Genomic DNA, 24,269 nt, shown 5'->3' on the forward strand with positions numbered 1-24,269 from the left:
CAAGAATGAAAGATCGACCCTCACGGCTGAAGATTTTATTTTCTGTAAAATCCTGGCAAGGCCTGCCATTTGTTTATACAGTTACAAAATTATTCAAAAAAAGAGGATGACTTTGTACATTACCAATATAAAATATTATGGCTAGTTAGCACTAATTTTTGGAATTTCATTAGGCCCTTATTTTACTAAATGTCCACCTGAAAAAGCAGCAGGTACTTTTTTTCCGTGTGTTTTTCTTTCTTTTTTTTTTGTCATAATGTCCACAGGTAGGAAAGTAGCCTTGCACATATCTAGCCATGGATTTTAAACTAGATGGTACTATACATAGTCACTTGAAAAGTTTTTTGAGAGAACAAATCATATGGTGGTTGTTTGGGGGAGGGTGATTTTTTTTTCAATTTAGTTCGAAAACGTTCACTTTGCTTGTGTAGTTATGCCTTAGTGAAACAAAACATCCTCGTAGACAGTCCAACAAAAACATAACGTCAGAACCCAAACCAAAGTGCAGATAAAATTTGGGAACTACAGGGGGAGATGCAGAGTAAAACGTGCTGTTACCATGCTGTTTTACAAGTACGTAGTCCATCATCATTTTGGCTATTGTGAGTAGCTTTTGTGAGGTAGGAGTGGCCATGTTAAGTAGACAAACTCCAGCATTGTTAAGAAATGCAGCCTTTGACAGGGGAGCAGATATGTAAGAACCTCCAAGGGTAAGTACAGAATGATGATCCCTAAAGCATTCTCCCAGCTTTGCCCCTTTCCAGTTTGTAGGCTTCCAGAGCCAGAGACAGCATCTCTGTAATGAGTGTAGCTTGCTAGATTGTTCTTCAGTGAACTTTTCTGATGCTTTGTTTAACGGATTATATTTCTGGCCTGTCAATGTGTGGTAAAATGTTCCATTACTTCATGAACCTTTGTGAAGGAGTTACTTCCTTTGAACTTGTCATTTCCTAATCTTATTTGATCTCTCCAATTTTTGCATTCTGAGAAGCCATGAGTAATTGTTCCTCGTTCATCAATTTTATGCCACTTACTGCTTTATTATCTCTTCAACAACCATATGAACATGAAATCTCACTACAAAAAGTCACAGTCAAAGAAATGTTGAACATGAGCATGGGAACCACCAGAAGTATTAAGAGGAGTTGTTTAAAAGACTGGAAGTATTGAGCTTGTAAAAGAGTGTTTCACTTGAGAAAGGGGCTTAGGTATGATGAGTTCACTGTATGAGTGGAATGAAAGTGAGAAGTTAAGAAAAACTATTAGGAAGCAGTCTCAGAGAGGAAGATGAACATTTCTCAATAACACGTGAAACTTGTCACAGGGCATTTTAGGGTATGAATTGATACAGGAACTAACCTAGAGTAGTTAAAGGATGATAGGGCAATTGACAGTTACTAAAAAGGAAGGTCTGGACATTCTCCAGCGTAGACGTTCCTGTGTTACAGACTGGGAGGAAATGTGCAAAACTGAAGGATCATGCTGCTGTAGTTGCCTGTGGTTTTTCTTGAGCATTCCATGCTGCCAGGTACAGGGTAAAACAAACTCTTTCCTGAACTCTATTTTGCCTGAATGGTAGGAGGAGTTAGCATGCAGGAATACAAATTCATGGAACACAGGCTACTCTCTTGCATTGTTGTATAAATGCTTTTTCATATGTATTAAGTAATGTGTTCCACAAAAATAGTGTTCTTAATGTGCAATCTGAGAACCTGTGTCTGTAATGACATGTGTTTCATTGCTAGACCGTGCTGGTGTATTCCTGTCTTTGCTGTTGAGTGCACTCTGTTGGCACAGCTGCAGAGTAAACTGGATGGGGATGTGGATCAGCTGAAAGGCAACCAGTTTTTTCATGGGTTATTTTTCATGCAGATCTGTATCCTATCCCAGTTCAGAATCTGTCAACACAGAGAGCTATCAACTAGCTGAAGGGAGTGCTTAAGGAACATTGGCAGTAAGTGTTAAAATGCAGCTTGCTTTGAAGGGCATTAATGCAGTGTACTGCTTTGTAAATTAGTATCTGTAATTGCTATGGAGAAACTTCCACGAGGAATAGGGATGATGATATATGTGGCTCTGGGAAATTTAATGTAAATAAAGCAAAGAAAATGTCCTGTGCTTTCAGTGTTGCCATTCAAAGTAGGATAAACTGTCTAAAGCATTCTGTTCACAACCATGAGGAAAATTAGATGATTCTGATTTCTGCTGGTATGCTAATAATGCTGACTTCTGTTTCACAAACACATAACTGACCACAACAAAGACTTCAATTATTTTAAAGTTTCAGTCCTGCAGGCACAAAATCGGAAACACCTATGTGATTCTAGTTGGAGCAGCTAGAGGATGTTCTACAGTTGCTGAAGTGTTTATTTCTGTGCTTCAACCAGGAGTTTCTGGAGTATTTTTTGTATCTATTTTCTGTTAACAGTTCTTTCAAGCACTGTGTTTCATCTCAGATTAAGTTAACTAGTTGAATAGGTGTCAGAGATGCTGCATCTCTGACTAGCAATTGTTCATTAACAATCATTTGTGATCCGTTTCAGCAGCACAATTGTTGGGAAAGATAACCTCTACTTAAGAGACAAAAAGCAAGGAGACAAAAGGCATAAACTCCTTGAAAAAGTGCCCAAGTTCAGTTGATCATATAATTTCTTGCACTAATCTAATCACAGGTGGTGTGTAAGAGCTGTCAGCCTTAAGGCCAGCAGTTGGAACAGTGAGCACTTGAATAGACAGGAACCGGGATAACAGTAAAAGCCAGGCAACAGAGGCAAATTTTATGAAATTGGCACAGTTATATCAGTCTGAGAGGACAATCTATTCTTTTGTAAGAAGCTCGTATAATATAGTTCACTTAAATAGTTGCAGAGATTGGGAGAGAAAAAGTCTTCTGTTGTCTTGAGAATAACCCAAGATTTTTCCATTTATATACTCTGGTTTTCCTCTTTCAGCATAAGGATGCATACCAAGTGATCTTGGATGGTGTGAAAGGAGGTGCCAAGGAGAAGAGACTTGCAGCTCAGTTTATTCCTAAGTTCTTCAAGCATTTTCCTGAGCTAGCTGACTCAGCTATCAATGCCCAGTTGGACCTCTGTGAGGATGAAGATGTTTCTGTAAGAATAATAACCTTGTAGCAAGTTGATACATTGAATTTATATTTTGCTATTATTTTCTCCTTTTTTTTAGCGGGCTGTGTCTTTAGGGGGAGGAGAGTTGGTCTTTTGACAACTAAACATAGTTGTATTCCTGCAGTTAAAGAATTCACTTTGGAATGATGCATCACTTTTCATTTGTCTTTTTCGCTCCCATCATTGATCAAAGGAATAGCTCTGTAGAAAGAAATTTACAGATTATTTGAATAGCATTTACGTGTTTCCCTATCGAAAAGCACTCAGTGGTAATTGGTTCTGATAAATCCTGCCGGGAGGCAAGAAAATCTTGTTTGCACCTGAGAACCATGGGGATGTGATTCTGACTGTATTATTCTTGCAGAAGTTTGAGATGCTTCATACTGCTTCTGTGATATTGGTAGAAGCTGTACCTTTGAAGATCTTTGTTTATCCAGTCTTAAACAATTTGGAGAGGTCATTCAAGGATTTTTGTCAGTGCTGGGAACTGTAAACCATAGAGTTTATTCCTGCCATATGCAGAACTGTGGAACTATCCTTGCTGTTAGCAAATAAAACTGTAATAACACACATTCCATGCTTTATTTTGTTGATCATATGAATAATTTTGTGAACAAAGGTACTGTTTGAATTTGATTTTTCCCCATACCTGCTTATGTCTAAGAAAAATATATGACTTTCTTCATAAATATGTCAAAATAGTTGTTTGGGTTTTTTTATGTAATTCCTGACATTTTAAAATTTTTGTATTTCTACTAAACTGACAATTTTGGCAGATTCGTCGACAAGCAATCAAGGAACTGCCTCAGTTTGCCACTGGAGATAATCTTCCTCGGGTAGCAGACATACTGACCCAGCTTCTACAATCAGGTAGGAGACAGTCTCCTCGTGGCACACCTAAAAATATATGCCATTTTGGTTCTGTAAAACACTGATTCATAATTTATCCCAGGGCCATTCATGTCCTTCTTCTATTCTTTTTTGACCACTAATTGCTGTGCAGTTAGGCTACTGCTTCTGCTGAAAGGCCACTAATCATCCTAATCTAAACTCAAAATCTTTCTTTTAAATAAAACAATTTTTTTTATTCAAGCTCTCTGAAAGCATCTATAGAAAAAGGCAAGGCACAGCGGGAACCTTACAGTTATGAACTGCAGCAAATTGCCTTCTGAGACAAGAGTTGTTGGATTTCTAATCCAGGTTCTGGAATTTGAAAAATCCTAAAGGCGTTTTCTTTCATATAGTGCATTTTTGGTGCAAAATAAATATTTCTAGACTGCAAAATCAGATTTTAATACACTTTTAATCCAATGAGTTATAGAGTGCTAAACTTAGGTGTTTAAACTTCTGTTAAAAATGCCTGGTTAAGTCTCTAGGATTCTCAGAAGATAAATTTTGGGTTGGTTTGGGTTTTTTGAGACTTAGGCATTTCTCCATTTAGTTCAAGAGGAAAATTGTTTCTGCCACCCAGAAGAGTTAAAAAAGAAATTACTTTATTTGACGTTAATTTAGTGAAGGTCAGCTTGTTAATACAATTGTTCCTTAAAATAAGTCAATGTATTGATTAGTAACTTCCTTTCAGGTTTTCAGTCCTATTAAGTTTATAATGTTAAAGTTTTGGCAGGGAGGCTAAGGTGGCAAATAGCTTTGTGTTTTGCTTCCATCTTTCATAATCGTGACTTTCAGCTTCCTCAGTCTAGTAGCTGTTAAAAATACAGGTTATGTTGTTTATCACTAAATGCTGAGGACGGAATACTTAATGTGTAATTACACATCAGTGATTTTTATTTTTCTGCTCTTACCTTTTCATTTCAAGTATATGCATATCAGATTTTTTTCTCTCTCCAGATGATTCTGCAGAATTCAATTTGGTGAACAATGCTTTGCTCAGTATATTTAAGATGGATGCTAAAGGTAAAGGACACATTTTTCTGTGTATGTCTTTTATTAATACTTCCCAGTCTCTAGTAGGATGAGAACAGAACTCAATTTTTTATCTTAGTACAATGCAAAACTGAGACACACACGTAACTGTTTGATTTTGCAAACAATACTGAACTTAATAATCATGGATCTGAATTATACAGACCAGTAAAAGAGTGAGGATTCTGTCAAGATACAGGTAAATTGTGTTTTTTTCTGAAAAGTTAGTATAGCAGTTATTTTAAAATGTGTCATGGAGTCTTAAAGGAGTGAACTTATTTCTTCTGCATAGAATGTTGAGCTCATAACTTTTAAAATAATTCTCATTACCTGATTTATTCTCCATTCAGGAACTCTGGGAGGCTTATTCAGTCAAATTCTTCAGGGAGAGGATATTGTGAGAGAGAGAGCCATTAAGTTCCTCTCTACAAAACTGAAAACATTGCCTGAGGAGGTGATGACAAAGGAGGTGGAAGAGTTCATATTGACTGAATCAAAGAAGGTGACTCTCTTATTTCAGTACAAACTTAAGTATTATGATACCATTCCTTATCATTAGTGTTGCTTTGGAGTTCATTTAAACCACATGTATAGCTGAGCATTGTAAAAATGTGATCTTGTACTTACCCTATTCTGTTACACTCCGAAAATTGCAACAGTTTTTTGTGAGAATGTTAAAACCATGCTAGGCTCTTCTCATTTTGTAAGAGCAACTTTTATTAGAATCACAGAATCATTCAAATTGGAAAGGGTCCTTAGGAGACTGATCAGCTCAGTGAATCATGCTCAGCTGAATTCTGCTCAGCTGAATTCAGATCAGACTTCTAGGTGCTTTTTCTAAGTGCTTTTGAAAATCTCTAAGGAAGGAAAGTTCCTATACTCTCTGGGCAACCAGCTTTAATGTTTAATTGTCCTCTAGAGAATTTACTTTTTTCCCTTTATCCAGTTGGAACCTTCCATTTTAGTTTTGTATCATTGTCTCATTCTCACCGTGTCCACCTCAGCAAAGAACCTGACTCCTACGTTTGGTGACTCCTACGTTAAAGGTTTAGTGTTAGTTTACCACACCCACATACAGCTCTCTCACTTTAGACTGGAAAAGCCCAGTTGCTTTAGGTTCTCCTTACAGGTCGTGCGCTCTAGATACTGATCACTTTGTTGGTTTGACTTGTAGGTTTGCAAATTACCACCATAGAACTGTGTTTTCTGTTTTTCTGCTAAGGTTCTGGAAGATGTGACAGGCGAGGAATTTAATCTGTTCATGAAAATATTGTCTGGATTAAAAAGCTTACAGACAGTAAGTGGGAGGCAACAGCTAGTGGAGCTGGTAGCCGAACAAGCTGACCTGGAACAAACATTCAATCCATCTGATCCAGACTGTGTGGACAGACTTCAGCAGTGTACTCGGCAGGCAGTGCCACTCTTCTCAGTATGTATTTGTTTGCTTTGCATGAGGAGTATTGTGGAAAGTTAATGGCTATGACTTGTCTTTGGTGTTCTGAACGATTATGTTAGAATGACCACATATCAGTACTTCTCCACCTTCAACTTCTGCTGTATTCAAATGCTGGAAAACATCCTTAAAGCCTCCAAATACAAAGATATTTTTATGTTACTCTCTTCTTTTTTCAAATTTAGGATGTTACACTGAATTATGACAAGATTCTCACATTAGGTTGTATGAGTTTATTTCAAGTTTAGTGCCAGGCAATTGCAGCACTTAAAAGCCTATTCTTGGGTTGCAAGCAATCTTTTCAGCTGCTGTTGCAGACAGCCTCAGCTTAAGCTATGTGCAAGGGGGTCTGTGTTTTAGGAGTTAGAGGGAAGTTTAATAAAGCTTTGAAGCATAGCTGTGTGGTAGGCATTTAGAAGGGTGGCAGAGAGATGGGGGAAAAATATTCAGGTCATTCAAACTCAGAGTAGCATGAATAATATGCAGTGGCTTGTTTGGGTTTTTTTCAGAAAAATGTTCATTCCACAAAATTTGTTACTTACTTCTGTGAGCATGTTCTGCCAAACCTCAGTTCTTTGACTACTTCAGTGGAGGGTCTCGATATCCAGCTAGAGGTAAGCTAAAGCTAAAATGTCTTTCAGATTAAGAAATAATAAAAAATCAGCACATTAGATGAAGACATCTATTTTTAAAATTGAAAACTCCTTTCTTGAATAGTTTTCATTTCGTGGCTTATAGAAAAAGTAGCTACACTAGGAAAAAAGTTTGCACTATTGAGGCATGACTGAGCATTGCCTTTTAAAGCATGTCATTTGTCCTGTGCTTTTGAGGCAAGGTACAATAAGTAGATTGGTGTAATCATTTCTATATTGCTATCAATTTTTTTTAAGCACATAGCATTTACCAAAATGATGGTTGCACAGCTCATGCTAATTTAATCTCCTAAGGGAGTGGCTCAATGTCTGTAATTTTGCTTACATTAATCAGTGCTACAGCTTCAGTTAGATCTCTGTGGCTCTCACTGAAGGTGAGCTGTGCTGCAGGTGTGGGAGATGAAGGTTTGTTTACTTGTTAACTAATGCTTGTTGGGATTAGATACACAAACCTGTATTTCTGTTTGAGGACATGAAAAACAGATTAGGCATGTTCTTCCTTTTATTCCTTCCCGATGTTTGGGAGGGGTTTAATTGTAATAGCTGATCACTACTGTACCAGCCGTAGTGATGTGATAATTGATTTTGGGTTGAAAGTTAAGCCTATGTACTTTTCAGTTAGCAAACAAAAGCCCTGCTCTTCTTACATGTAGGTTTTAAAGCTTCTTGCTGAAATGAGCTCTTTTTGTGGCGATATGGAAAAGCTTGAATCAAATTTGAAGAAGCTGTTTGACAAACTGCTGGTAAGACTAATTCATTTCTTATTCATGTAAAACACTTTAAAAAATTAAGTTTTCATCGAAACAGTTATTTTTATGTATTCATCTCTTTATCCTTTTTCTAAAGTGGCTGTTTCAGAGGTAGTTCTATCCATGGTAGAAGGTCAAACATCATTTTGCAATTTAAAGCCTTTGTAGATACACGGAGCTGTTACCTGAATAATGTTTTTAATCCAGTAGATTTATGTGGGTTTCTTCTTTTTAAGTTTTGTAACCATGAGAGACTCATGTTGATCTCAGTAAAGACTGTATCTGCACTGACAGTTTTAAGCAAGTTCAGCACTACTTCAAAAGCATTGGTGCAGTACATTGTTGCTTCCTGTGGTAGCAGTGCCACGGTAGTATTTCCACTGAGTCTGAGGTATCAAGTCACATAAGTGTAGGCAAACCACCTGCACTAGGACTTTATTCAGCAGTTCATCACATTGGTATAGAGATGGGGGATTCTTCTTAAATTATCAGCATAAATACACCATCCAGTTCAAACACTGCAAAAGAGCTGTCAGTGTGTATAAATGTGTCTCATGCATTTGTTTTTCCTTTCTGTTCTTTAGGAGTATATGCCTCTTCCTCCAGAGGAAGCAGAGAACGGGGAAAATGCTGGCAATGAAGAGCCCAAGTTGCAATTCAGTCATGTGGAGTGTTTATTGTATAGCTTCCATCAGCTGGGTCGTAAACTTCCAGACTTCCTCACAGCCAAGCTGAATGCAGAGAAATTGAAAGACTTTAAAATCAGGTAATCATTTAGAGGCAACTGTTAGCGTTCTGTTAGAAAGTGTGTGTTAGAAAATGTTAGTGGAGTTCCCTGGGGCTCAGTACTGGGACCTGTCCTGTTTAACATCTTTCCAGTGATTTGGCAGGGGAGTTTGATTGCATCCTCAGTAAGTTCATGGGCGATACTACCTTGGGGGGAATGTTGATCTGCTGGAGGATAGGCAGGCTCTGCAGAGGGATCTGGACAGACTGGATTGATGAGCTGTGGACAACTGCATGGGATTCAGTAAGGCAAAGTGCCAGGTCCTGCACTTGGGTCACAGCAACCCCAGGCAGTGCTGGGGGAGGAGTGGCCTGAAAGCTGCTCAGCAGAAAGGGACTGGGGGTGCTGGCTGACAGCAGCCAAACATGAGCTAGCAGTGTGCCCAGGTGGCCAAGGAGACCAAGGTGGGCTGTAACAAGAATAGTGTGGCCAGCAGGATTTGCGAAGTCCACCTGTACTCAGTACTGGTGAGGCCACACCTTGAGTACTCTGTTCAGTTTTGGGCTTCTCTCTTCATAAAGGACATGGAGATGCTGGAGCATGTCCAGAGAAGGACAACAAAGCTGATAAAGGGTCTGAAGCAGAAGTTGTAAGAGGAGCAGCTTAAGGAGCTGGGGGTGTTTTGTCTGGAGACAAGGCTCGGGAGGAACCTCATTGCCCGCCCTAACTACCTGAAAGGAGGTTGTAGTGAGGTGGGGGTCAGTCTCTCCTGGCATGCCTCAAATGAAAGGGCGAGAGGAAATGGGCTTATGTTGCACCAGGAGAGGTTCAGATTAGATATTAGAAAAAAAAAAAGGGTGATCAGGCACTGGAATAAGTTGCCCAGAGAGGTGGTGGAGTCACTGTCTCTAGAAGTGTTCAAGAGGTGTCTCAATGTGGCACTTGGATATATGGTTTAGGGGTGATTACAGTGTTGCTGGGTTGACAGTTGGACTACATGATCGTCAAGGTCTCTTCCAACCTTGATGATTCTGTGACTATGAAAGTGTGAAGAATTATTGTCTGGATGCTAAAGCAGCACAAATCAGATTGATGGATGACTTATTTTGAGCATTTTTCCTAAAGTGAAAAAAAAAACAAAATTACAGTTTCCCTTTGCTTATGCTTTTATTTTTATGGGACTATGTAAATTTTACTAACAGATTGCTTTTAATTTTTTAGGTTACAATATTTTGCTCGAGGGTTGCAGGTTTATATTCGGCAGCTTCGTCTGGCACTTCAAGGAAAAACAGGAGAAGCCTTGAAAACAGAGGAGGTAAGTACTGTTTGGTAATTCTGTTTTTCTAATTGAGCCTACTGAAATAATGATTGGCACATATTGATAGGCTGCAGTCAGTTGTAAGTATGCAAATAGATTAAGGGAATAATACTGCTAACATTATTGCAAATGCATCTTACTTGATGCTGCATTTTGCCAGCAAAGATGCTCTTTTAGTTTCTACTGCTAACTACTCTATACATCCACGTATATAATTGGTTTAATTGTGCTCCGTGCTTTGCTTTGAAGGGGAAATTTTCATATGTTGTGCGAAAAAACACCAGTGAGAAGTATACTGGAATATAAAAGCAACTTCTTAGTGTAAAACTGCAAGAAGCCTAAGAGTAGTTGTGATGAAAACTCAGAAGTGTATACACCTTTCACTGTTACTATTGCTATAACAATTCACTAGGAAGAGCAGCCAGTTTAATGTAACATCATCAAATGCAGTTGGCATAAAACTACTAGATCAGTGTTCAGTGATGTTTGGTTTTTTTTACAGAACAAGATTAAAGTGGTTGCCTTGAAGATAACCAATAACATTAATGTTTTAATCAAGGTAAGTCCTCACATCATGAACGAGTAAATTCTCACAGCAGAGTAACCTATGCAGCAGAAAGGAATAGATTTGAACGAAGTTGTATTGTGTTACTTTGTGTATTGTGTTAGTTGGTGTTAGCTAGCTCAGAGTTGCCATGCTTTACTGTTTCTGAAGAGAGGTGGATCTTGCTGACTATGCAAGCAACTTAGCTTTTGCTGCTACTGCTGCTCTTGGTCCTTTTTTGCAGCACTGGTTGCCCCCAGAAGAAGACCACCTTGCTTTAGGGGTCTCTGGATTCTGGCTGAGCCTTTTTTCTTGTAATTTCCCTTTCCTGCAGTGGCATTGAGGGGTAAGGAGTAGTTTAAACAGGTGCAAGGATATGTAAACAAGGATACAAAACTTTTGTCTCCAAAGAGTCTAGAAGAGATGGGCTGCAGAAAGAGACTTCTGTCTGGAGCCCATGAAACCATTCTGATTTCTTCTAACCACCTTTTCCTCTATTTCTTCACTCTCACAGAATAAACCAAAAACTTTGCCCATGGTATTGCAAAGCCTATCTTGTACCGTCATAGGGATATTGTAGGGATATCAGATGTCTCCCTGCAGGAGCCATTGTAGTTCGTTTTAAGATGCTTGGTGTTCATAGTGTCACGTGAAAAGGGGAAGAAATGCAGAGATTTCTTGTCCCACCTCTATTAATATATTTTTTATTGGCTATCAGTGTCCCCAGAATACCAAAGCCTTTTAAGGCCCAAAACAGTCTGTCCACACTTCACCTAAAGAGACCCTTTGCTAGACAGATTCACTGCGATGGACAGGACTTTTGATACCCTGATATGGGGACAGCTCTTAATAGCAATGGAGAACTTTCTCAGCAAGGTTCTCCTACAAGTTACGAGGCTGCCAGCACCAGAAACAAACTGAACTAACTAGCAGCTCACAAAATAACTTTTATTAATACCAGTATGTGACAAACTACTGTAGGGTTGGCGTTGCCGGTGATAATGTTTAACTGCACGATTGCACTTTACTAATAAAAAACACAAAAACCAGAAGCACGCTCTACAAAACAACACAACTACCTAAGCCTTAGTACAAAACTCAAGCAACCCCCCTCCATGACAGACCAGTTTACAAAGACTAGAACAAAATCTAAACACACTGGTTAACATAAAGCAAAAAAGAAAGAATATAGCCACTTCCCACTAACACACATTTTAACTCACTAAGATAAGGAAATGCACACCTTAAAGCAAACCATGAACGAGTTGGCAATAAAGTACAATATAGGACAAGAAAAAGAATAATATAAAGTAAGATATATACCTGGTAAGTTACAAGGTGTAGGGCAAGGTAAAATTAGTATCTATAAAGCAAAGTAGCAAAGTACAATTAGGAAATAAGCTATCTATGGGGTAAAGGTGAAAGAGGGTAATCTATAAGGTATAAAGCAAGGTCAAGGTAAAGAAAGCAGAGTAAGTGGTTGCTCAGCCCTGCAGTGTCCAAAGGAGTGGAAGGAGACAGGGCAGCTCTTTAGTTACCCCCGAAGAGATGATGGAACTTCTCCCCGATTTTGCTCATGTCCGATCTCTTTTTATACTTATTTTTCTTAGGCAGTTTGAGTGACAATAGTCAATACTAATTTTGGGGGTGCTAGACAGATGACATAGGCCTAAGGTTTGGCTTCCTGTGTTCCAGTAGGATGTTGTAAAGAAAGGCCATGCTATTTCCATAACACTCCATCCTTTGTTAATCCTATCAGTCTGTTGCTGGGAAGTCTCCCCATTTTGTTGAGGACTTTCAGGAAGCCATCGGGGTCTCTTTGTCCATTTTTGTGTAACCCACTATCATCTGACAATGGGTTTCTGGGAATGCCCTCTTCAGGTGCTGAGGTGTTTCCTGTAACCGATCAGGACGGTCATCATGGCCTTAAATTGGTCTATCACACTACACATTGGGAGGGAGAGAAGGCTTGTGCTTTCTCTATAGATGCACCATTCCTTGAAACATTTAAGGTTGGATTGGATGGGGGCCTGAGCAACCTGATCTAGTTGAAGATGTCCCTGCTTATTGCAGGGTGGTTGAACTAGATAGTATTTAAAGGCCCCTTCCAACCCAAACTATCACATGATTCTATATTTGGTCAGTACAAGACACTATTTTGTTAATTCAAATCATATTTGAATTTCCTAGTAAGGCAGTAAGCACATGCCTTCTCCCTCTGCCATGGGACTTCAAAAAGGATTTAAAATTGTTGGAAATTAATGGTTAGCTACTTAACTGAGACTACAGAATAAAGTTTTGAAGTGCAATCAACATGTAAACTGTCCCAATTTTGCCTTCATAGGATCTCTTCCACATTCCTCCTTCTTACAAAAGTACAATTACACTGTCCTGGAAACCAGTACAGAAGGCAGATGCAAGGTAAGAGTTCTTAATTTAAAAAAAAAGTGGTGTTTGTTTTGTAAACAGTAAAAATTAACTTCCGAGCTGTGTATATTATATATACACAGCACATGAGATGAAAGTTTCACATCTTGTGGCTGTGGAAACATTATCTTAGTCTTGCTTAGAGATACAATAGACTGAATCAGCTGGAGACTAGCCTACTTCCTCTTCTGAGATATTATTATTCAGGGCATCTTCATTAGCTGCTGCTGGCTTCCAGTGGTTAATCCTTGCGGCTAAACTACTATTCCTGTACTTGTCACCACAAGGGTGTAATGACATGTTTTTGTTTTCTTCTGTCAGTCAAAAAAGAGCAAGTGAAGATACAACCTCAAGTTCACCCCCAAAGAAAGCTTCAGCAGGACCAAAAAGGGATGCCAGGCAAATATATAATCCTCCTAGTGGAAAATACAGCAGTAATCTGGGTAGTTTTTCTTACGGTAAGTTAGGCAGTTTGGAAAAACTTTGTCTAGTGACAGTTGTATCTCAGGGTGGGGGGAACAAATACCACATTCTTGGAAGATCAAATTGTACTGTCACAAATTTTTGTATATGGTGGTCTTTTCCTAGCTGTTGATCTATTGCAGTGTTTGAGTGTTACCAGCCTATAAACAATGACATTTGCAAGTTACTTTTAGTAGTGTTTTAATACCTAGAGTTAGTAATTGAACTGTTGTGTTCTCTATTATGACACACAGCACTTGCACCAATTTCCCATTGGACAGGCCAGTTGCTGCAAGTGGCAGAGCTGGGTCACCTCCTGTCATACGACTGGGCCTGTGCTGCATTCCTATTACAGCCACTGCTGATGTTGCAGACCTGATCCAAAGTTCTGCGAATTGCCAGGTTCACTGTGCATCCACAGTTATGTCCTCGTGCTCCCAGTCACACTGATTCTGTCTCTCTGCAAGTTGTATTTTTGGGTGAAGCACAAGAGCAGTTGCAGACTGGATGAGTAGGCCCAGCAATGGTAGCAGCCCATTCCTGTCTTCCCTGTAGATCCATTGATCCTCCTGGCAAGTAAAGAGGCTGGTATGACAAATTATCACCCACGCTCATAGGTTGAAAAACTGATACAAAGCACTGTCAGATATATAAAACTAATACGTCCAGATATTGCTATTCTATTTTAATCTGTATTCAGTATAAAACCTGCATGAAAAGTTTCCACTCTTATTTCAGAGCAAAGAGGTGGTTTCCGGGGTGGACGAGGAAGAGGCTGGGGAGGACGTGGCAATCGTAGCCGAGGAAGAATCTACTGAGAAGACTGCTAAATCTTCCATGCCCCTGAAGGGCTGAAGTGAGAGTGCTACTCAGCAAGTGTTTGCTTGGAGCATTGTTTTCTTCAAGGACTGCCTTCCACTAAGACTGAATTAAATGTTCTTTATACCTTTGTATGTATGATCTACTTTTCTAACGGACTACAACTTGTCCATAGTGAAACTACAGCTGTATTTTTGGATGCTTACAGTCAGCAGTTTTGGGTTCTTAATTTTGAAGTGTCTTCAGGATTCAAAATTGGAAAAGAGCATAGATGTTTCATCAAAAGCTGCATCTTGACAGTTTGTATATTAACCTAAAAGTCAGCTACTGCGTAACTGAAACTATATAATTGAGTTTATGTATTAAGTAATGGACAGGAAAGGCATGACAACAGAGATACGTGTCAGATTAGCTTAGCAGCTGAAGTAATCCTTTCCTCATTTGTAACCGTATTTTGCAATATGTGGAGAAGAGTACCATTGTTAAATTTGCTTTGATTTGCATTTTTAATTAAATTGAATGAGATACATGCTGGTTTTTTAAAGTTTGCAATGTGGCTAGAAATCTGTTTTGCTTGTAGCATGATGCAGTCCTCTTACTTAGAGATGTGGAGAAAGTGGCGTTTTTTGGTTTGCACATCTTACTCTTCTCCGTGCATTGTAATACAAAAGTGATGTTTTGCAAATTAATTTTTAATGTTTAATATGAATATGTGCTTATAGTTATGCTGTGAAAGCTCAGTAAATGAACAGCAAAAATCGAAACAATAAACGACTAGAATTATTCCAGGAATGGGTAAAGACTGATGCAGTGATTAAGCTTCATAGGCTGGAGCTGGACCGTAGCAGTACCTGGCTCTTTTCTGTGTTTTGCAGATTTCTGGATTAGTTGGCACTGGAGGGTGGGGGTTGGTTGATTGGGGTTTTTTCTTGTTTGGTGATTTTATTTTTTTGTGTGTGTGTGTGTTAATTTTTTGTTTGGGGTTTTTTTGTTTGGTTGTTTTTTTAACCAATAGTTGCATTTAAAAATATATAAATAAAATTGTATTTTGGGTAACACTGAAAAATTCCAGCTATGTAGTTCAATTCAGGTGGAAGAGTTAAAAATTCCATGCTATTTTTTTCCATAGGAAGTTGGGATTCTTATTTACTGGTGTACACCCAGAAAATACAAAGTAAAAGCACAAAGCTTTTTTTTTTTTTTAATTCTCACCACTCAAAGTTTTTAATTCTCGGGTCATTCAACATTGTAAAGAAATTAGCATATAGTAAAAAGAAGTTTGGACAGAGGAAAAGAATTTTAATTAAGTGTTCCAGGGCGTGTTGGTGTAAAATACCTTAGGCTTTAGAAGAATAAATAATACTTCTTATCTTGCCTTTTTTTTTTTTTTTTTTGTTCAGCCACTTGATATCTACAGAAGGTGATGTCTCCCCACTCTGGTTCTATTTGTATTTGCTTGTGAATCTGACTCGGGTGTTTTCATTAACACTGATATTTATCACTACAGTCAGATGACCAAAATACCAAATTGTCAAAGTGAGAGACATTGTTGATGCTAAATTAGAAGTCTGGTTTTGCTTAACTCTGGAACACTAGGCAGCAAACTTTGGACATTCCAGGACATGTGAGCTGACTGTATTTCTGATTACCTGCCAGTTGCTCAAATTTGATTTGTCACAAAAACCATAAAACTTGGCAAAAAGCTTTCAAGGACAAATTTGTGAGACCAAAATGTCACTCTGAAAATAGGCACTAGATGTGTAATAAGCTTCCATTGGAGGAAAAAAGGAGGGAAAAAAAAGACATTTTGCACTTGTGGCTATAATTGGTGTTTTGAGGGGATTTAAAAATGTAATCTCAAAGCCTAAACATAGCTTGTATTTAGACTAGTAGCTAGGTGCTAGCAGCTTATTTTCTCACTGAATTTTGAGTGAGTTTTCTTTACGTGAGTCCTGTATTTCAGAAGTGATGTGCAAAGTTCTTGTGGCCTCAGTAGTTAGATTATTTTTCCCCAGTTTCACATCTAATTTTAATGCAGTGAGTTCTTGTGGAAACACCTTTTTACTATCTTGTTGAATTGTAAATGTTCCCTTACAGCTTTGGAATAAATCCATTTTGTAATTTTGTTCGGCTCATTGTTTCACAGTTACTCTGCAACATTTTGTGTTGGCTTAGTAAAAGGGTTCTGTGGTACCTTTTGGTCGTAGTTCCCTTACTCCTTAGATTGCTATAGATGTCTAAAGCTTTTTGCCATTAAGGAATATATTGGAGCAAGACTCTGTTAGCTGTTTCAACTTTTAAGTAATTCACCTTTAAATGCAACGTTTTGCCTAGGAATTTAAATATTCAGCAAAAGCTGCATGTCATACATCTTATTTGGAACCGGGTGAAAAGGAATCAGTCATTGCCTTATGCAAACTCCTACATGTTGACAGTGTGATACAATTCGTTGGTATCTTATGATAGAGGAAGACTGACTTGGAGTGGCAGCCTGGGGTTTTTTTTGTGGAATCTGTAATATGCCTGATGTGTAAACTCTGGCAGTGGTAAGGAACTATCATACTTGTGCGGATTTTTCTCTAGGCTGACAGAAACTGAATCCCTTGCATTGGTTTAACCACTGACACCATCTGGAAACTTGTTTCCACTTAATGGGTTTTGAGTTACTGCTGAATTTTACTATTTAACAGGCTCCAGGAAGTTTGGTGTCCCCAAGAAGCAGGACTGGTAGGTAACACAGACCTTTCGGTCAAACAGAACAAAACTTGAATGTGGCAGCTTTTAGATCTCACTCAGGACTGGGAAACAGGCTCTCACTCCTGGGTTGGTATTTACTCTTAACTGCAATGGGAAAGGAAAAGTTCAGATGTTTCTGTGTAACTGAAAAGCATTAGAAGGGAAAAGGAGCGATGTGTCTTTCAGAACTCCCTTCACCCAGCTCCTCCGGGGGCTGCGGATAAAAACCTGTGGATAGCTGCAGGTACGGTTCAGTTTGCGATGGGCATACAGTCGTTTCCTCGAGCTGCCGTGGCGAATGTCCGAGTGTGCACTAGACAGAAATTACATCCTTTAAATTACAGCGTTCAGCGCGGCGCCACACGCCGCTTGTTGGCACTTAACGCCGGCCTGGAGTTCCGGGCGGCGGCTCCGCCGTTACCGGGCTGCACAGCTCCGGGAAGGCCCGCTGTCCAACCGGCTACCCGCGAGGAGAAGTCCGTCGCGGAGCCCGCCGGCATCGCCCAGGGGCTGCGCCGTGTGGCGTGGGGTAGGAAGCGCCGGCCGGGCTCCCTGGCGGCTGAAAGGACGCCCGCCGCCACCCGGGCCCGGCCGCACCGCCCGCACGCAGCACGCCCGCATCCGCAAAATGGGGCGCGGCGTTCCGTCCGGAGGTGCGAGCAAGCACGGATTGGGGAGATGCCGCGTTGGGCGTCGGGCGGGGGCGGGCGAGGCGTGGCCTTTCTCCGCTGGGCGGGTCTGTGCTCGCTGCTGGCTCGGCGCTCGGCCGCCGCGCTACCACACACTGGGTGTCAACGAGGATGGAAGATCCCAGCACAAGTGAGCGGCCCGGGAGGCTGGGGCGCGCCCACCGCTGCGAGGCACGGAGAGCCCTGCCCGTGCACCGCTACTCGCACCCGGCTCCCGACGTGCGGCGCAGGGGGAACGGATGGCCCTCGGCTGGAACCGAAGCCCTGCTGTCCCGCACGTTGCAGCAGCCGGGAACAGTCTGACGCTCCCCGGCGGCCTCGGCACGGGCTCACCAGCGCAAGCGGCGTCGCTCGCGAAACATTGGCTTGAAATCAGCCGGAGCGGCGGGGGAGCGCGGCGGGAGGGCGGCGATGAGTCAAGCGAGCCGAGATGATCAGCGGAATACTGTTGAGGCAGCATGTTTCGTGCTAAGAGGCGTCCCCGGAGCTCCTCCGGCAACGAGGCGGTCCGCTTCGGGTGCGAAAGCGCGGGAGCCAGCGACCTCGCAGCCACAGCCGTGACCTCCTCACCGCGGGGCGGCAGCGCTCACGCGCGGCCCCGGCCCCAGGCACTCCCGGGCTTCTCGCCGCTGCCGGCGCAGCCCCAGGTATCAGTGAGTCTGCGATTTTTCACATCCCGCCGCTCCCGACCCGGCCGCATTCCCTTCCTGCTGAAAGTGGGAAAGAAAGGGTGGCGTGTGTGCTCGATGCAGAAGCACACGCGGGCCCTGTTATGCGGTAGTCTTGTGGGTTTAGCCAAAATGTCTTATTTTGATAGCGAGCTGCGCCTCACTTTCACTAAGCGGCTTGAAAGAGTCGATAAGCGTTTCATGTTTGGGCTTTTTCTTAGTTGCTTGGCTCCCTCTTTGTTGGAAGGGGAACAGCAGCAGAAATTCACTTTCATGTCAGATCTGATCGGTTTCCCTCTGGAGCGGAAGAGTTAGTAGCTGTAGCAGGCAGTGTGGCCTTCCCCCCGTGAAAAAGTGTGGAGAATTGAGCGTCCATTAATATCACCTTCCTTGGTGAGGATTTTTAGTTGAGTCTCCTAACAAAATGCATTATGGTCCTCGGACAGGTGGAACAGACTTTCTCTGCAGGAAGCTTTTGCTGTGTTTATGATTCCGGGGCACTTCGGCCATCTGTGTAGATTGAGGCATTTACACGCCCTAGTTAATCATAAATTGATGAATGACAACACTCCAGTGCTCTCTCATCTCCTTTCCCCACTTAATGCAGTGGGGGAGTGGTGCGAGTATGTGATAATGGCCTGGAAGCATCTGTATGTTTGTACTGATTGTATGTTATAAAATTTGGGTCAAGTGTTGATTTTGATTATTGCATGAAAAGCAGCTGTGGCTTGAAAAAAATTTAATTAGATAAAATGGCTTGAAAATCTGATTAGCTAAATTCAGTACTGATTTTAAGAAATGGCATTTTATGGTGTCAGCTAATTGATGGTACAGGTAGGAGCTTTCACTGTACCATTGCCATGCAGTAGGCTTTTCTGTTACAGATCCAAATGCTTTTTAAGCGCGAGCATTCCCATGTTCCCTGTATAAAGTTTTCAAGGCCTGTTGTTGACGTGATAAAACAATATCTGTGGAATAATTTCTCTTACCATGGTCAAAATTAATCCACCCATTTCAAGCAAGGAAACTTGAATTATAAATATGGTGTTACTTGGAATATCAGGAGCTGGCTTCTTCAGTAGCTGGAACGTAGTGCAGCTGGAACATAATGCTACTAAGTGTCCAGTGAGTTTTTTGTAATAAGATGTGTTTTGGCATCTATTAATTTCATCTCCCTGGCTCTTACACTTAAATTTGTGAATAAGAAAATTAGACTTAAATTTGTGGTTATTGCCATTGCCAGCCCTACGTGGTACATTTGAGTTTCATTTTTTCTGCTTAGTTGTGTTTTGGGGAATGAGAGGACAAGTTTTACAGTGAACTTAAATGTTGTTTTAAATGCCAAAATATAGTAGTGGTTCAGTAGTTAGCAACAAAAATGGTAGATAATCTCCACTGTCCAGCAATAGGAAAGAATTGTCATTGTCCCACTCTACACTACTGTACGCTCATGCAGTCATACCTTGAGTTCTGGGTGCTGTTTCGGGTGCCTCAGTGTAAGGTCATCAAACTATTAGACTGTGTCTGGAGGAAAGCAACCAATAAGGTGGAAGGTCTCAAAGGTAAGACTTAGGAGAAGCAGCTGAGGTCATTTGGCTTGTTCAGCTTAGAGAAGTCTAGGGAGACCTCATCACAGCCTAAAACTTCCTTAAGGGTGGCAGTGCATGAGGAGGTGCTGATCTCCTCTCTCTGATGATCAATGAGAGAACACGAGGAAACGGAATGAAGCTGTGCCACGGGAAGTTCATACTGGACTTTAGGAAAAGGTTCTTCACAGAGAGGGTGGTCAGTCATTGGAACAGGCTCCCCAGGGAAGTGGTCATGGCACAAAACCTGCCAGAGTTGAAGCGGCATCTGGGCAGCACTGGAAAGATTCATAATTGATTTAACAGTTCATTGGTAGAACCTCAGTATTCCAAAATATATGAGCTATCATTCTCCTAATACCAAGACTTTATTAATAAGATACAAACCTAGAACATCCCTGCAGAGTATCCCTTTGCTTTAATTTTTCAGAATATTCTTAATTAATTTGTTATTTATTGTGAGAACTCATTGGTCCGTTCCCACTTGAGATACTCTAGGATTCATTGACAATGGGAGCCTCTACATGTTACATGCTCCAGGGCCCTCACCACCTCGAATGGGCTTTGCTGGCCTTGAAACCAAGGACAGAAAGCTGAAGTACCTCCCTCCACATGGGTACCTGGTGGAGGGGGATAATTGCACCCCTCACCCTGTTGGCTCCGGCCTTGCTGCTGCAGCCCTGGATGCAGTTGGCTGCCTCAGCTGCAAGGGCACACTGCTGGCTCACCACAAGCTTTTGCCCCACCAGAACCTAAACACTATTTCTGGAAAGCTGTTTTCCATTCAGCCCCAGCCTTTCCTGCTGCATGGGGCTATATCACCCTATGAGTTTGTTCTTGACGTTGTTGACTTCATAAGGTAGGTCCTTGTCAAGCCATTTCTCCATCCCTTTCTCTAACTGCAGCCCCTCCTTCCACCATGGCCACCCCACATTTGCAGAGGACACCAAGCTTGTCGAGGTTCCTTTTATTTGGTGTCATTAGCAAAGAGGGTTTTTTCACTGTCATTAGTGAAGGCCTGTCTCAGTAAAGACTGGTATTGATCCCCAAAGGATGGTGCTGGTGGTCAGCCGCTGTTGGACTTTGCACTGCTGATCACAGTGCTTCCAGCACAGCAGTCTCTGACTGCAACTGGCTACTGGTAGCAAAGAGTGGTGGTATTAATTATTCAGTTTTGGAAATACTGGCATTCTCAAAGTCTGAAACACATTTTTAAAGATTGTCAACTTTTTACAGAGGTACAGGCTTAGTTTTCACTTGGACTCCCACAGTTTATCTGAACGAAGCCTGTATAATTAAGAGGTAGGAAAAACTTAATGGATTGTAAGACCCAGACATTCCCACTGCTAAAGGAGCCACTAGCTATGGATATGCAGATAAACACAAGTGATAACTGACTTCCTTGTAGCTTCTGGTTTGCTCTACTGTGAGTTTTGTTTTCTGTGTTACCAAAGTGCACTATGGATGAGGAGCTGAAAGGAGGAGTTACAGATCCTGACCTATATACAATATATAATATCTGGAATATGTTTGAGGGAAGAAGGGTGAGAATATTTTATGTTATTGACCTAAATCTCTCTCAGGTGTTTTTCCTTATAGTACAGCCAGGGTGCAGGCATTTAGTGTGAGATTACATTCAAGTGAGATTGACTTTTTTGTGACATAAGATCTCTTGCAGTACCTGGGCTGAGACTTGAGTTCCTGGTGTTACAACAACCTGGCAGCAGTAGCAAAGTTAACACGGATTGAACAATTTTCCATCTATCAGCAAGCTTCCATCTAGTAAACAGGAGTGCTTGCTAAGTAGACACTGCTGTTCCAGTTTCTACTGAGCATTTCTGAACGATGAAACAAATTAATTCCTAGCAGTACATGTAACACTTCAAAGTCTCAGCCATCAAGAGAAAAGCCATCAAACTGTATCTGTTACTTTAGTAGCTGGTTTTCAGATCAAAGACATAATTCTCTGGATCAGTTCATATTCTTCTTTTACTCTGAGTCCACCTTCAAATGTATGTTCCTGCAGATAGGAGCTGAGTAATCGTCTCTCTTTAATGAGATTATAGCTACTCAGTGCACGTGTTTATAAGCCTTTTCATTTCACAACTCACAGTATAAAGTTCAGGCTAATATATAACTGATTTTAGACAGTGCTTATCTGCCAGTAGGGAAAGTCGTCTCTACAGAAATACTAGTGTACTTAAAGAGAAGAGAGAAACTTGGCATAAAAAGGACAGACAGTTGACAGATTAAATGCAGTGCAGGATACAGTTTCAGTGGTCATTCATGGCTTTAATGGCGGGGACCACTTGCTACCATGACTCAGAGACCTGGCATACCAGAGCTGAGGTAGGATCTTTCTAGAGATCCTGTTGATGGAGGCGATTGAAGCTGAGCGAGCTCATGGAGACTCAAAGGACTGCCTTTGTGTGGACTACTGTATACACTGAAAGCATTACTTCAGCATAATTAAACTAAAGCTGAGAAACCTTCCAGGCAGATGGTCCAAAGCAGGATTGGGAAAGTGTTCTGGCAGATTCTGGCAAGGAATCGAGTTGACAAAAAGTTGTTTTGGTTTTAATGTGCTGTCATGTGTTTTGAAGTCCATTAGAGATGATCTGGAGAGGAGAGTGAACGAGCAATGCTGGTTAGCCTGCTGGGGGCTAGGACAACCAGACACTCAGTCTGAATTTCCTGCAGTGCAGTAGTGACTTAGTGCAGTAGAGAGGGGGGACAGTACCTAACAGTTGTTCGTGTGGTTGCGGATTTGAATGCCAGTGGACCTCAAGCAGGAGAAAGGCAAATTGATTCATGGATGGCTTTAGAGTTGGTTAATGCGTTAATCTGCCGTCTCAGTGCACCAGGTTGAGATGAGAACAGTGGTCCATATACTCAAGAATATAGGAAAAGCAGCCATCCAAATCCAAGGAAAGCTGAAAATCCAGTGAAGCTGAAAATCTAGTGCAGCCAAATAAAAATCTATTTGCTGCTTACAAAAGCATTTTCTGTGGTATATTAAGCAGTCACTCAGTCCTGTCTTGAAAATGAAAGGTGGATGTTTGCTTTGCTCTTTCTGTAAAAGGTTAGTTTGCTTGGCTGTATGACCTCTTTCTTGACTGAATTTCTTATACTTCCAAGTCTGTTGTGTGCTAAGCAAAAAAAAAAAAAAACAACAAAACAAAACAAAAAACCAACCAAACAAAAAAAAAAAACAAAACCTGTTTATTTTTACTGAAGTGTGTCAGGTAGCATGCCTTGCTCAAAACAGACCTAGGCTGGAGGTTGGTTTGAGTGTTCTATAGTTCATCAGATGTCATCCAACCCCGGGGTGATGAGCTGAAGCAGGATAGTTTTGAGACATAGGTCAGCTTATTCTCAGGAAAAGGGAAACTTTTTCTGATTTAGAGCTTCTCTTGATCACCAAAGAACTGTAGGACTTAGACCTCCATCTAGTGTGAAAAATAGTAATTTAAATAAAAAAAACCAAAACCTCCTCACTTTAAATTTTCTGCCTTTTTATAAGTGCGTAAGAAAATTTTGAACCTGAACATTTTGGATGTTGAATGGCTGAGATGTTTAACGTCCTTGTCCCAAATGGGGACCTAGAGCTGCACTTCACCAGCACTGCCTGCTCACAGGGGAGCACAGCCTACATATTTCTGTGTCACTGTGAGCGTCACAACTAGATCTGAATTTGATAAAAATAGGCCTTGTGGTAGCCTGTATGTGGTGTGCAGTCAGATATGCAAATTTTTCGTTTGTTGGGGCAGTGGTGGAGAAGAAGTAGCTTTCACTGTTCTCAACTCAGCAGTGAAAGATTTGCATCTGAGGTGGAAGAGCAAAGAGGTAGATCCAAAGGGCTGCTGAAATACAGCTGTTGGTGTCCATGCCCCTCACACCTGCTGCAGTCTAGCAGGTAATCTTATGCCAGGTTTGACTGCTGACAGAAAAGCTTTAGTGCAAAAACATCTGTATTTAGCCCAGCATAGTCATATGTGCCGAGGTGGTTCAATTTTTAAGTCCAGAATGCCCTAGTGGTGGCTCTGACCTTGTGTAGGCATGTCATGCTCATTCCTCCGCTCTTGATGTTTTCTTGCAGCCTTGTCCTCCAGACACAGTGTGCTCCCAGGTTCTGTTTCTTTTAGCATCCTCACACTTTGATTTCCTGGCCTCTCATCCTGTTTTATGTTGCTTTTAAAATAAGGGTAGGACAAACTGACTAGATGATATGAATCAACTGTTCAAAACTGATTATTCTGGGTGAAAGTGTTCGTGGTGCTTGGCATGCCTTTTTCATATTGTGAGCTTCACAGCTAAAGGGTAGCCTAGAAGTGGCCCAATCACATGTCTGTATGAAGATGCCATCAAAGCCCAAAGGAGCAAAGTC

General features: G+C 41.1%; 2 protein-coding genes across 2 annotated transcripts in view; both read left to right on the plus strand.

Annotated features, from left to right (window-relative positions):
- Positions 1-256: 256 nt before the first annotated feature.
- API5 (apoptosis inhibitor 5) lies at positions 257-16,328 on the plus strand. Its single transcript, XM_029964341.1, has 14 exons — positions 257-266; positions 2,863-3,113; positions 3,905-3,998; positions 4,977-5,042; positions 5,402-5,553; positions 6,274-6,480; positions 7,014-7,118; positions 7,811-7,900; positions 8,491-8,672; positions 9,855-9,948; positions 10,454-10,510; positions 12,840-12,916; positions 13,244-13,380; positions 14,123-16,328. The coding sequence occupies exons 1-14, from the start codon at positions 257-259 to the stop codon at positions 14,200-14,202; spliced, it is 1,602 nt and encodes a 533-aa protein (XP_029820201.1). The 3' UTR covers positions 14,203-16,328.
- Positions 16,329-18,256: 1,928 nt separating this feature from the next.
- The window catches only part of TTC17 (tetratricopeptide repeat domain 17), a 54,515-nt gene continuing 48,502 nt past the window's right edge, over positions 18,257-24,269 (plus strand). The window contains exon 1 of the mRNA XM_018082381.1: positions 18,257-18,275. The gene's annotated coding sequence lies outside the window, so the exon portion shown is untranslated. The remainder of the gene's footprint in view (positions 18,276-24,269) is intronic.

This window comes from Manacus vitellinus, unplaced genomic scaffold, assembly GCF_001715985.3.
Source record: "Manacus vitellinus isolate BGI_N305 unplaced genomic scaffold, ASM171598v3 scaffold_6_pilon, whole genome shotgun sequence".
NCBI classification, from domain to species: domain Eukaryota; kingdom Metazoa; phylum Chordata; class Aves; order Passeriformes; family Pipridae; genus Manacus; species Manacus vitellinus.

Coding starts and splice junctions, on each gene's coding strand:
- API5 (XM_029964341.1), top strand. Junction 7,119..7,810: donor GTCTCGATATCCAGCTAGAG/GTAAGCTAAAGC, acceptor TCTTACATGTAG/GTTTTAAAGCTTCTTGCTGA. Junction 12,917..13,243: donor GTACAGAAGGCAGATGCAAG/GTAAGAGTTCTT, acceptor TTCTTCTGTCAG/TCAAAAAAGAGCAAGTGAAG.